At 39.5% G+C, this 14,017-nt stretch overlaps 1 protein-coding gene across 1 annotated transcript in view; it reads right to left on the reverse strand.

The window, feature by feature from the left end:
• Positions 1-6,378: 6,378 nt before the first annotated feature.
• SYPL1 (synaptophysin like 1) overlaps positions 6,379-14,017 on the reverse strand; it is a 33,117-nt gene continuing 25,478 nt past the window's right edge. Inside the window, exons 4-5 of the mRNA XM_075558534.1 lie at positions 10,394-10,588; positions 6,379-7,772 (exon numbers count right to left, since the gene is read on the reverse strand). Of these exons, the coding sequence (XP_075414649.1) occupies positions 7,638-7,772; positions 10,394-10,588 (330 nt within the window). The 3' untranslated portion in view covers positions 6,379-7,637. The remainder of the gene's footprint in view (positions 7,773-10,393; positions 10,589-14,017) is intronic.

Consider the following 14,017-nt stretch of genomic DNA (forward strand, 5'->3'; position numbering starts at 1 on the left):
GGCTCATGGTGCTAACGAGGAGGAAACCAATGAGTGAGGGAACAATACTAGGGCATGTTTTCCCCTTCACCTCACTGATTAAAAAGGCAGCTTGGTAATAAAAAAATAAAAGGGAGGACTTCCGCATCTAAAAGCTGGAGTTGACGAACTTTAACCCCATTCCTTTTCTAAGTACAGCGGAAATCTATACAGGCAGTCTCACACAACCCACAGTTATGAGGGAGCTAATCCTTGTAAAATCGATTGCATTAAAATGTTGAGATACATACAATGATTCGTAATACCAAACAGATGCTACTTTGTAATGTTTATCAAAACTATTGTTATTATTAATATATTCATGATCCACAGAGAAAGATGTGGCAGTCACTCGGAGCAGGAAAGGGCTCAGTGGCAGCGTGCTTGACCTTTTGGTAGTATGTTGAAGATATTTGAGTGTATCTGGCAGTCTAAATTTTCTAATTCATAGAAAAGTACACCATGTGCTATATACTGAGACACATTTAACTAGCTGATGTTATATACAACCAAGCTCTAGCTAGCTGCTCTGACTTACATACAAATGTAAAGACAGATTTAGGAATGGGATTGATTCATAATCCAGGGTAGGCCTGTATATAAACCAAACATAAGAACTCCCTAAAAGGTGGAAAGATGAAGGTAGACAGGCTAAACAGCCATCTCAAGGTCAGAACAAAAAGCAAGCAAAACAAATGGGTAGAAAGAGATAAAGAGCACAACGTAAGGAAAGAAAAATAAAACAGCAAGGCTCAAGAGAGTAAAACACACGATCCTTTGAAAAGATGAATCAAATTAACAAAATTTCTATATAAATTAAAAAGTAGAAGACAAATAGAAATGAAAGAAGATAAAACTTTCAATGTTACAGATATTAGAAATATATATTAACTTCTTGCCAATACAGTTAAAAATTCAGATGAAATGAAAAAGTTCCTGGGAAAATATAACTGACTGAAGAAAAAAAGTCTGAATAGTCATATATCACAAGGGGGACTGAATCAGTATTTTAATTTTCCCACAAAGAGGATTTCAGGCTCTCGGAGTATCACCTGTGAGTTCTAACATTCAAAGAATGACCAGTTCCTGTATGACACAGATCATTTCAGAATATATGGGAAAAATGGGAAAAGGTATTTGTGAGGCACATAACCAAACTAATAGTATCCACCATATCATGGAACTACAGCAAATCAATGAGGTAAAAAATAAAACCAGTAATTTTACAGAAATAATATGGTGAGGAAACAATGTTAACCTTATTATCAGGGAAAATTTAAATAGTAAAACAAGATTGTGAAACTCTGGGCCCCACCCCCGCTCCTGTCTGGAGTGTAAACCGGTTTACTGACGCTTACCAAAGGCGCACTCCCGGACCCCTGCAAGCCGGCAATTCTCCTGCATTGTGCACAGTGCTAAAAACCCCAAACAGCCCAATGTCCATCAATAGGAATGGGCACACAAGTGATAGCATACTAAAGTGTGTGCATACAATGATGTGACATCCATGAAGATTAATAAACTACAGTTACAATCATCAGCATGGATGCACTTTAAAAAATGGTGAGTACAGAAAGTAAGCCAAGGAAGAAAACTTAAGCGTTTTAGAAACTTTAAAAGCAGGCAATACAAAGTACATATTATTTAAGGTGCTAACAGCTCAAAGAAATGAAGATACTAGTGCACCATGTAGGAGTGGGGATACAATCTGGGAAGGGCATTGAGGGGATTTTGCAGGACGTTGGCAATGTTCTGTTGTGTGGTCTGAGAAGTGTACGTGCACATTTCAAAGGTCTTTTGTATATATGCTACATTTACTAACAAACTTTTCCTGAAAAAATAAAGCTTTGCTGAAGATCATTCCACACTGGCTGTCGTAGTACACGAAAGGGAGCTACCAGGTGCTCGGCCTGGATTCAGAAGAAGAGGTGGAACAAGCAATATTATGGCTAATGTCAGATGGATCTTGGCTGAAAGCAGAAAACACCAAAAAGTGGTTTACTTGTGCTTTATTGACTATGCCAAGGCTCGACTGTGGACCATAAGGAACTGTGTACAGCCTTGAGAATAGGACTTCCAGAACACTCCATTAGGCTCCTGCGGAACTTGTGCATGGATCACCAGGCAGTTACGGAAACAGAAAAAGGCAGACTGCATGATTTCGAATCCAGAATGGTGTGCTTCAGGGTTGTATCCTCTCACCATACTTATTCATTCTGCATGCTGAGCAAAGAAGAAGAGAAGTTGGATTATCTGGAGAAGAACGAGGCATCAGGATTGGAGGAAGACTTATTAACAACAATCATATACAGATGACATAACCTTGCTTGCTGAAAGCGAGGGGGAAGTGAAGCACTTGCGGATAAAGACCAAGGATTGCAAACTTCAGTATGAATTACAATTCAAAGAAAACAAAATTCCTCCCGATAAGCTTGAAAAGTTGTCCATGCTTTCATTTTTGACTTGACTTAGTCCTGTCCTTCTCACTTGCAGCAAGATTGTATCATGTGCACTTTATAGATTAATAAGCCTCCCACCAATCCTAATGGCACATTGTTCTTCATATAAGCCAGCCTCTCTGATGATTTGCTCTGCATACAGATTGAATAAGTATGGTGAGAGGATACAATTCCGACACACTTCCCGATTTTAAACCATGCAGTCTTCCCATTTTGTTCGCACAACTGCCTTTTTTTCCTTCTTAATCATTTTATTGGGGGCTCATAAGCCCTTATCACAATCCATATATCCATTCATTGTGAAGCACAATCCATATATCCATGCAATCCATATATCCATTCATTTGTACGTTTGTTGACTTCTTCAAAACATTTTATTTCTACTTGAGCCCTTGGTATCAGCTCATTTTCCCCTCCCTCCCCCACCCCCCTTCCCTCACGAACCCTTGATCGTTTATAAATTGTTATTTTTTCATGTCTTACACTAACCAATTGTGGGGGAAACCAGCCCCTAACAACTATATCATGGGTCTGATAGGTGCAATTGTACAGTTATGATAAAGATTATAGTAAAGTCATGGAGAGTAAGAGAGATAGAATGTAAAATAAAGGAGTCAGACACATTTCATGGTAGAATGCTCACCTCCTGATTGGCCATGATCTCACCAGGCAGGTTCACACACAGTGCAGGAAGAGAGGGCAGGAGAGTCTCTATTTCTGGCCAATGCCCATATATGCTTAAGGGGCGTGATTACAGTTAACCACACATCACAGGAAGGGGCTGTATAAGCATGACAGGAAGGGGATGAGCTAGGGGTGTGTACGCAATAAGAAGGGGAAGGACTAAGGGTTCACATGTGACAAGATAGGCAGACCCTAGACTCAATATGGCAGCCTAACTTTGGTCACCGCTGAGTGGGCTTGATGTCCTTGGGCTCTCCTTCAGAGAAACAATCTACTGTCCTTATCAGAAGGGAGTGGGCCCTACTTAGGATGGGACAGACTATACAGTCTGATTGCTTTAGATGGTTGATAACCCCCCCCCCCCACCACCTGAGAATAACCTCTGACCTGCTGTTGTTCACCTCCAAGTGTCGTCATTTGCCATATGTAGCATGCCACTTTTCTGTAGTCTGTCCCACAGGGAGGGGGTTATATGTAAATCACTATGATCATTTCCCCCTTTCTCCACCAACTTCCCCTTACCCTCCTGATATCGCTACTCTCATTATTGGTCCTGAGGGATTTATCTGTCCTGGTTTCCCTGTGTTTCCAGCTCTTATCAGTACCTATGTACATGCTCTGGTCCAGCAGGATTTGTGTGGTAGAACTGGGATCATGATAACGGGAGGGAAGGAAGCATTAAAGAATTAGAGGAAAGTTGTGTTTCAATGGTGCTATACTGCACCCTGACTGGCTCGTCTCTTCCTTGTGACCCTTCTGTAAGGGGAGGTCCAATTGTCTGCAGATGGACATTGGGTCTCCTCCACTCCACACTCCCCTTCATTCACATTGATACGATTTTTTGTTCTGGATCTTTGATGCCTGATCCCTGATCCCATTGACACCTCGTGATCACACAGGTGTGCTTCCTCCACGCACAGCTGCCTCTTGATCCGTGTACAAGTTCCACAGCAGCACAATGAAGTGCTCTGGAATCCCTGTCCTCAAGGCTTTCTATAGTTGGTTATGATCCACACAAATACATAGAACATTTCAAATCATTAAGGAAAAGCAAAACACCACAAAAAACCCAAATGGATAGTATTAAAGATATCACTAATTTGAATAGCAATCAGAAAAAATACAAGTAAAAACCACATCAAAGGTCCTATTTCAAAACAATCAGATTGATATTAGTCCAATAACATCATGTATGGGCAAGAATAAGGGCAATAGAAACCCAAAACCAAACTCATTGAGTAAAATCCGACTCATTGGCAAGGTTGTCAAAAAGTATTGCTACAAAATCACAGGAACCTTGAAAACACACACAGCATTGCGTAACTACTGTTTCTCGAAATATCCTCACCGTGGTCCATACGCTTCTGAATGCAGTGATTCTTTCATAAGAGTTTTGCATTGTTAGATTTATACCATGTCAAGGGCTTTGACATAGAAAACTCTGGCTTTTATTTTGACCGTTCGGAAGCTGACAGACACCCGGCATGAGGTTTGTCGTTGGCTGACATTTCACCTTTTCGAAATGAGAAAACCACTTGTACACTTAAGTTTTTCCCATAGTGCTGTCCTTATAAACTGTGTTCAACATTACAAGTTTCCTAAACAGGAAAGAAAACTTCACAGCCATATACTGGTCTTAAATCAGCCATCACAAAAAATGAGGTTTGAGCAAAAACAGCTTTTACAAAAAAAAAAATGCATGGTGACCAGAGAACCTTCCCAGGTAACACCACAAGGTGCACTAGCTCAGAGTGAGTTGCTCATTGCTTGCCTAGCGGGAAAAATGCTTAATACGAAAACTCCGCCCAGCAGAGCTTTTTTCTGAGAAGTATCCCCTCACATACAGGTTCCTTCCACCAGGTCACACTGCTATCAAGCTTTCCATTTAGAGGTTCTGAAAAGATTGCCTAACAGTGTGTGACACAAAAAGGCCTGATTTGTGACAGATGGGGAGCAGGGGAGGGGGGACGACTGGTTTTTGGCACTACATGCAGGCGTCTCAGTGTGCCATTTCTGGCCAAAAAAAACAGCATGCCTCTCTTGCCCTAGGCACCTTACCTGACCTTACTCCATGCAACTTGTTTCCATGCATGAAGGACATGAAAGGGCAGTGATTTGACGACACATAAGTGGCAGATTTGACAAATATATTAAGTGTAATGGAGAGTACTTTGAAAATGAAGGTTTGTGGAAAAAATTTAAAACATAGCTGGAGGGGGAAGTGTTCCGGATTTTTCTGGGTATCCCCTTGTATTCTTTAGAAGTCATTGACCTTATTACCACCACCAGTAGAAATTCACACTTAAACATCTAGGGCTCTGATGAATATCAGGAATCCACATAGTGCCAAAGTGTGCACCTTTTTCTAGCCCACACTAGTCTGGCTCCTTCTTCCCTCCCTTCCCCAAGCCCCAGGGACTCCAAACTGAGGATCTAGATGCTCTCCATGACAACTAACAGGTAGAGTGTCTACTACAGCTGAATACTGTACCAACTTCACATTTTTTGCCCTTCATCCTCATAACCATTCTTTCAGAGCAATACTCTCCTTATACCCATCTTTCAGGTAGAGACACTGAAGCGCAGAAGTTAAGCAATTTGCTGAAGGTTTCCTACCTAGTGGGGTTAGTGGTGGTTCAGTGGCAGAACTCTCACCTCCCAGCAGGAGATGCAAGTGTGATTGCAGGAGGATGCACTCCTGCTGCAGCCACCACACCGATGGACTGTCACTACGCATGGAGCTTCTCCACGAAAATGGGACTTGCACTGGGAGGAAAAGCCAAGAGCTACTGAAAAATCTGAAAATGAAGACTACAGAGCATAATGACCCCTCTACAACCTTCCTGGCTTGGCCCCAGTGCAAGGTTTCACCTGGAGACAGAAGTCGACTTATTGGCAGCTACCAATGACATCTAGCTAGAAGTAGTGCAGAGTCAAGTTCAGGCAGATTGGCTTGAGAACATGCATTCTGAAGTATCGAGTCATCTCTGCTACTTAATCAGACAATCATAAAAAGATTTATCAGGAAAACCTTAGTTACAAGTAAGCATTTAGAGAAAAAATGATGAATCTAAGTCTCCAAAGCAGTTTTAGCTTGACTCGTTAAACATTAATGAAAACAAGGGTGACATTGGATACTCTTCTTTGAAAATCAGTCCATTTTTCATTACTCATGCCTTTCAAAGGCAGGTTTCTTTGTAAGATAACCAGTACACTCTTTCATTCAGCTTTTTTTATTAAGACGGTTGCATAAAAGATACACATTCTCATATTGACACTTATTGTCATAAACAAAAGCAACACAAAGAAGTCAATAGCAAGATATGCTTCACATGTAAAACAATCACTTTGCAAGATCTGGATTCCTGCACAACAAAAAGATTAGGAAGCAAATTGTGAGTAAGCCCTGTACTCAGACTATACCCAAATGTGCATATAAAAACTGCACCCATAAAACAGCTCACCCAGGTTCCTTTGTTTACAATGCATAATTACTTAATCATCCATTTGTGAAATAAGAATGAACATGAAGAAATATTAAATCCAAATCTCATTTATTCTCAGAATATCAATGTTAAACTGAAAATAGCAACTTCATTGACTAACCATTAAATGCATCTAAAAGTAATCTTAATTTTCTTTGAACACTGAATGGGGTCTGCCAAAAATAGGGTATGATTTCATTCTACTTGGAAGGAGACAAGGTCTCAATCCGTGCTCAAGTAGCACAGAACAAAGGACAACAAATCTCGCTATGAAAATGCCCATACGTGCCAGAATGCCAAGGTGACTCATGTTCATCACATGGTGAGTCTATTGAGCAAACAGCATAATGAAAGCTTATACCTTACACAACAGAATCGCTAGAACTTAACTCTATCAGAAATTTCCAAATCTCTTTTTGGATCACCTATTAAGTATGGCAGGTCATTCAGAAAAACAGAAATAAAGCATACACCCAGTCTTTGCAATTAAAAAATTTCCCTAACATGAACAATGGTCAGATACAAAGTTTTAGCGATTTTCTAAATCTGATTTATATAATCAAGACTTCCTTAAACAAAGAGAGGTCTTAGATATATGATCTGTACAAAGAGAGTAGAGTATATTCCATATAAGGATTCTCTTCCTATTACATGTCAATATAATTGTTTTCTGAGTAAAGATAAACATTAAGGTTTAAGGTGTAAACACTTCAGAAAGCAAACAACTTAGTGAAGAAAAGTATTATTCACTTAAAATTGTGTAACAACTCATAATAAGGCCCTGAACTTGCAAATTTACACAAGAATACATTTACATCTCAAATTTCTAGGAAAGGCACAAGCTTTAAGTAAAAAGGCAGCAAAATTTAAAACCCAGCAATTTATTGAAAAATATGTTTATTTTATTACAGAAACAAAAAATTGCTTCTCAAGCTGTTGTCAACAGGTCATAATACAGACATGTTTCATGCAGTGTATTTCCTTCCTGTCCTCACATTCCGGCAGGAGGCGGACCGCCCCCTTGGCCATGTGCAGCAGCAATATTTGATGGGCTGTGCAAGCTGGTCTCCTTGTACACAAACCATGCGTTTCCTCCCCAAAGTATCATATTCAGAAATCCAAAGATCTATGGAAGGGAAAAATACATATGAAAATCTAACATGTACCTAAAAATTAATTGCTATCCCAGTTTTCCTTAAATACTTGGCGCTTCCCATTATTGAAGGAGTCAGACAGTGCCGTGGTTGAAGTGCTCAGCCGCTAACTAACACCTCAGCGATCCCGCCCACCAGCCACTTCCTCTGTGGGAGAAAGAAACAGCAGTCTGGTTCCATAAATTTTACAGTCTCAAGATATCTTATAGGTTCCACATAAGTCAGAATTAACTCAATGGAAGTAGATTGTTTTTTATACCACTACAGTTCAATACTAGATACAAAGTGGAGTAAAAAAGACAACTTTATATTTTAAGGTACCAAATTTGGACTTAAAGTGACTCCCAATGAAAATTTTCCAACTCCTGCTCTGACAACAATTTCAGAATTAAAGCAAAAGCTCAAATTCCGTAGAAACTATTTTTGCAGGTCATGCTGAAGCATCATAATCCAGGAAATGCTCCTTTTAACATTTGCCCTTAGACCCAGGCTTCACAGGGTGGGGGAACAATAGTCCTCCTTCTGAGGACTTGCCCTTTCCTCCCATTTGGAATGGTGACAAACTGCCCTGTTTATTGCCTTTTCTTCTCTCCTTCCTCTCTCCCCTTACTATCTGCTCCCCTACATTCACAGTGGCAGTCAAAGAGGAGTCACAGAAAAACTTTCGTTCTCACCTGTGAGAGACAACTGAGAAGTCATCTTCATCTTCCCAGATATAAATCGGGCAATATGAAGTGAGTCTCGGGAATGATGAAACTAGAAGTAACCTACCTTAATAGAGTCCTTGATAAATGTAAGACTAAAACTGGGTGGCTGGGTAAGAGTGGGTTTAGAAGTTTGTGAGAGTACTTAACTACCTTACTACTGAAGGCTAAATACTTTTTAGCTTTTGGTACACTTGTTATGCCAAAAACTTATTTCTGAAACTGTTGTTCTCATATTACCGCCAATGCACGCCATTGTCAATATAACTAAAATCAATGACTTTTAAATTACAAACTCTTTAAAAAATAGGGCGAATTGCTTTAGGAAGCAGTGCTGACTTCATACACTGAAAATATTTTCCTGAAGGCAGCAAATCCCTCTACACATAAAAACGCTCATGCTAATGATGTGATATTCTATAAGTACATTTTTAGTAGCACATTTATTTATCTTGGTACTACTTTGGTAAACTCTCAAGTAAACAATACTTAACATTTTATAAACATTCATTAAATTTTACACATTACACAACAAACCATACTTTTATATGCACAGAGGTGGCTCTAGAAGTCAGTTCTAAGTTCAAACCTTGGCTTGCAACTTGTTAGTTGTGTCACCTTGAGTGAATCAACCAAAGTTATTGAAGTGTTAGTATCATTGTTAGGTACTGTCAAGTTTGTTCCTACTCATAGTGATCATGTATATAAAAGAACAAACACTGCCCCGTCCTCCGCTGTCCTCATGACTGTCCCTACGCCCACTGCGGAAGCTCCTGTCAATCCATGTCCTGAAGCGTCCTCTTCTTCCCTGCCCTTCCTTTACCAAGCCCGATGTCCTCTCAGGGATTCAGAATCTCCTGAGAACATGTCCAAAGTGCGCCAGATGAAGTCTCGCCATCTTCTCGTTTAAGGAACATTCCAGCTGTTCTTCCAAGATAGAATGGGCCTTTATTTCAGCAGTTCACAGGATAGTCCACATTGGTCACTATCACTATAATTTTTCTTCAGTCTTGAATAGTTTGTATGTGTATGAGGCAAATTAAAATACTAGGCGTGGGTCAGGCTCAGATCAAACTCGTTTGATTTCCTGACTTTGTTAGTCTTCAAAGTGCGATCTTTGCACTTTAACATTTTAAAGGAGTTATTTATTTGTTATTAAAAGAGCATTTGACTGGAGGCTCTTACAGCTCTTAGAACAACCCATACATCAATTGTATCAAGGACATTTGTACATATGTTGCCATCATTATTTTCTAAACATTTACTTTCTATTGCGCTCTTGCTATCAGCTCCCCCGCCCCCCATGATCCCTTGATAAATTATATTTCCGTATCTTACACAACCGCCGACTTTCTTCCCCCGTGGTCTCTGTTGTTCATTCCCTGGAGAGTGCAGGGGGTGGTTATGTGTCGGTCATTATGATCGTTCCCCCTTCCTCCCCTACTCTCCCCACCTTTTCCCGACCTTTGTGGTATCATTATTCCCATTCCAGTTCTTGGATATCATGTGTCGTGAGCTCCTTCTCTTACCTGTACCTGTGCACATTCTCCAGTCTAGCCTGCAGTGAAAGGCAGGACTGGGGACGCCTCAAGAAACCAGAGGAATATTGTGTATCATAGGTGCTATACTGGGTCCTGGCTGAAAGCAGTCTTTTAGATTTGCTAGGGTAATACACATTGTTTGATTTCTTGACTGCTGCTTCCATAAATATTATAAATGTAAACACTATATAGTTAAGAATTCTGATAACTTAGTAAGAATAAAAATCAATATAATTTGTCCAAATATTTATTTTAAAAGCAAAAACAAAAAGCTTATTATTTTTCTTAAATCACTGGTAAGGATTTTCTAAGTGAAACAAAAGAAATTCAGAAATCGTACATACATACCACAGATACATTTAGGGATCCCATACTGGTCACAGAGTCGAAATAACAAGTCACTCCTGAATGCTGTTTCTCACAAGGCTCAAGCTCCTGAATAATGTTGTGACCGGTAGCTACTTTAATATCTGTAAGAGCTTTAGCCCAGGCAGACGTGCTCACCAACCATAAAAATGTGACAACAAGAGTAATGACAAAGTCCTAAAATAAAAATAGTCATGAGTTAATAATGAACATGTAACTTAAAAATAGTAAATTTCACATTCATGATGAAGGAATTGAAATTTTGTTTAACTTTATGGTTCAGACCAGAAAATGGCTTTCATGATATACTCAATAAGACAAAGTCATACCTAACAGTCCCACCAGTTGGTACATACTTCTAAAAAAGTATGGAGCACAGCACAAGGAGAGGTATGCACACCCATGTTCAACACACCACCAGTCTGTCTGCCAGCTTGCCATACCGTAGTGGCTTGTGTGTTGCTGTGATGCTGGAAGCTATTTCACTGGGATTTCAAATACCAGCAGGGTCAAGGAGAAGGTTTCAGCAGAGCTTCCAGAAAGGATCAGACTACGATGACTATGTCTACTTCTGAGCCACGGAAAGTGCTATGAATCGCCAGGGAGCATTGTCAAACATAGTACTGGAAGACGAGGCCCTCAGGTCAGAAGGCACTCAACACATGCTTGAGGAAGAGATGCCTCTTCAAAGTAGTCAACCATAATGATGTGGATGTAAGCCTTCAGATCTTCATTTACCGATGGACCAAAACTCAAAATAAGAAGTAACAGCTACAAACATCTATTAATAATCAGAATGTACAAAGCATGACTCCAGGAAACTTGGCAGCTGTCAAAAAGGAAATGCCCAAAGACTGAGATCCTACGTGATTTGAAATGGACAATCACGTGGTTTATTATGCCGGGAATAACACATTCAAAAAGAATAAGTGCTACATTAATAATCAAAAAGAACATTTCAAGATCTGTCTTATGTACAATGCTGTCGGTGATAGGCTCATCTGTGGCCAAATACCAGGAAATTCTGTTAATACAACTATTACTCAAACTTATGCACCGACGACTAGACAGTCACGACAAATGGAATACTCCTATCATTTTCTTCAGTCTGAAATCACCTATGCAATCAAGATGCATTGATAAGGCAATTGGAACGTGAAATTTGGATGAAAAAGGAGTTGTTGAAAAAAACAAGGCCTATTTTGAGAAGTAGCAAATGATGAAGAACCCATGGCACTGAAGGGAGAAATCCAAGCTGCACTGTAGAAATTAGCAGGGGAAAAAAGGCTTCAGGAATTGACAGAACATCCATTGAAATGTTTCACCAAGCGGAAGCACTGGAAGAACTCACTCCCTATGTGAAGAACTCTGGAAGACAGTTACCTGGCCAAGTTCATATTTGTACCCATTTCAAAGAAAGGTGACTAAACAGAAGTAATCAAACAATATCATTAATATAAAGTTTTTGTTGAGCATCAGTCAACAGTGGTTCCAACAATACATTAACAGGGTGCTACCAGAAATTCAAGACACGTTCAAAAAAGCATGAAATGAGGGACACATCACTGCTGATGCCAGATGAATTTGCCTCAAAGTAGAGGACATCAAAAAGGTGTTTGCTTGTGTTTTTACTGTTGAATGCAAAGGCTTTCGACTATGTAGCTCATAGCAAAATTGTACTTAGAACGGAACAAGGAAGAATCTGGAAAGGTATGTACCAAAGTTGGATCTTTTTATCATATTTATTCAATCAGTATGCTGAGAAAATAATGAAAGAAATTTGATTATATGAAGAACTCAGCATCAGGATGGGAGGAAAGTTTATTTACCATCTGCAATGTGCAGATGAAGTAATCTTGTTTGGGGAAAGCAAAAGAATTTGAAGCCATTTGCTGATGAAGATCAAGCACTGCAGCCTTCAATATGGACCACATAAGGAAACCAGACCCCCATAACTGGACCAATGACTAATAGGATAAATGGAGAAAGACTGAAGCTGCCAAGGATGTCTTCCTGTTTGAATCATAATCTGACCTCAGCCACTTACTCCTATGATCATACTTAGACACTGTCACTACCAGCAACGACCATCCATAATCTAATCCTCCCACTCTTCAATTACCACCTCTGTCTACATTCCTTTACCCCACCCAAACTTACATAGCTTCTGACCACAATCTGATCCTACTGCCACTTCACTGTCCCTCAGCGTATGTGTGTCCTCTTCTTCCCCCTCCAAACCTGTTTATATCTCAATTAGAGGCTCCATTAAAATCACTCTCAATTCCCTGTCCTGCTGCTTCTCACATGTCCTGGAAAAACTAACCTTAGTTAAATCTTCCTCAATGGAAGACTTAAAATGGAAAAAAAAGCACACAATCCACTGACTTGTCTCTTTTTAAATTCATGACAATAAACTGCAACAATGCTTTTTATATTACGAAAAAGACAAAGAAATATACTTTAAATGTACTTTTCATTAAAAATTCAAAGCAGTATTATCCGTTAAGGCACCTCAGCATGTGACTTCCTACTAAATCTCCTGCTAAGTATTTAATATCTAAGAATAGCACAGGTATGTTAAATTTTTGAATAGCTTCTTACTGATAAATATATTGGGTAAGGGACAGTAAACCCCGCGTCTCCCTGCCCTCCCCCCGCCAATCCCAGCTTATTTCAGTAAGAAGCTATTAAAAATATTAAATCCTTCAGTCCTCTTCTTAGAAATTAAACACATAGCAAGAGATTTAGGAGGAAGACACTAACGCTGAGTTGCCTTAATGTGTGACAGCTTGATTTCACTAGCTGCTCCTCTGGACAAAGAGAGGTTTTCTACTCCTGCTATGATTTACAGTCTTAGAAACTCACACGGGAAGTTCTACTCTATCCCACGGGGTTACTATGAGTCAGACATGGCTCAAGGGCAGTGAATTTGGTGTTTTTAGTTTTATCCAATATACACTCATGGGGAAAATATCAAACCGCAACAGAAGTTTACATATTTCTGTAAATACGCATTTATATAAAGGTCCTCTGACTTTTCTTCAAATTAATGACTAAGCTGGGGATAATGAACATTCTGAACCTTTTGATATTCTGAGACTATGAGTACATTCAGGGCTATGATTTATGTTCTAGTTCTGAACCTTTGAAAAAGCCCTGGTGGCAAAGTAGGTTATGAGCTGTGCTGCTAACCTCAGGTCAGCAGTTCAAAGCCAACAGCTGCTCCTCTCTGCTCCCATCAAGATTTCTAGTCCTAAGGAAGCCCACGGGAGTGATTCTACTCTGTTCACAGTTTCACTATGAGTCAAAATCAATTAGCAATGAATGTGTTCTCAACTCTGTCGGGCTTCATTTTATGATATTCCTGGCTCTGCACATTACCTACAATAAGATATTGGTACTAAACATAGGAAGTATGCTATATAGTACTTGAAAAGATAATTTAAGTAGATTAAAAACTATACAACTGAAATCGTCCTAAAAAAACCTCACTCCATAATTGCAAATATTTCAAAAACAACAACATGCTTTTCTTAGTAGTCAATGCTAAAATTGATTATATTTAAAATTTGGAGGATGGAAAAAAATTCTTAGCCCCACCCC

The sequence above is a fragment of the Tenrec ecaudatus genome, chromosome 9 (genome assembly GCF_050624435.1).
Source record: "Tenrec ecaudatus isolate mTenEca1 chromosome 9, mTenEca1.hap1, whole genome shotgun sequence".
In the NCBI taxonomy this organism is placed as follows: domain Eukaryota; kingdom Metazoa; phylum Chordata; class Mammalia; order Afrosoricida; family Tenrecidae; genus Tenrec; species Tenrec ecaudatus.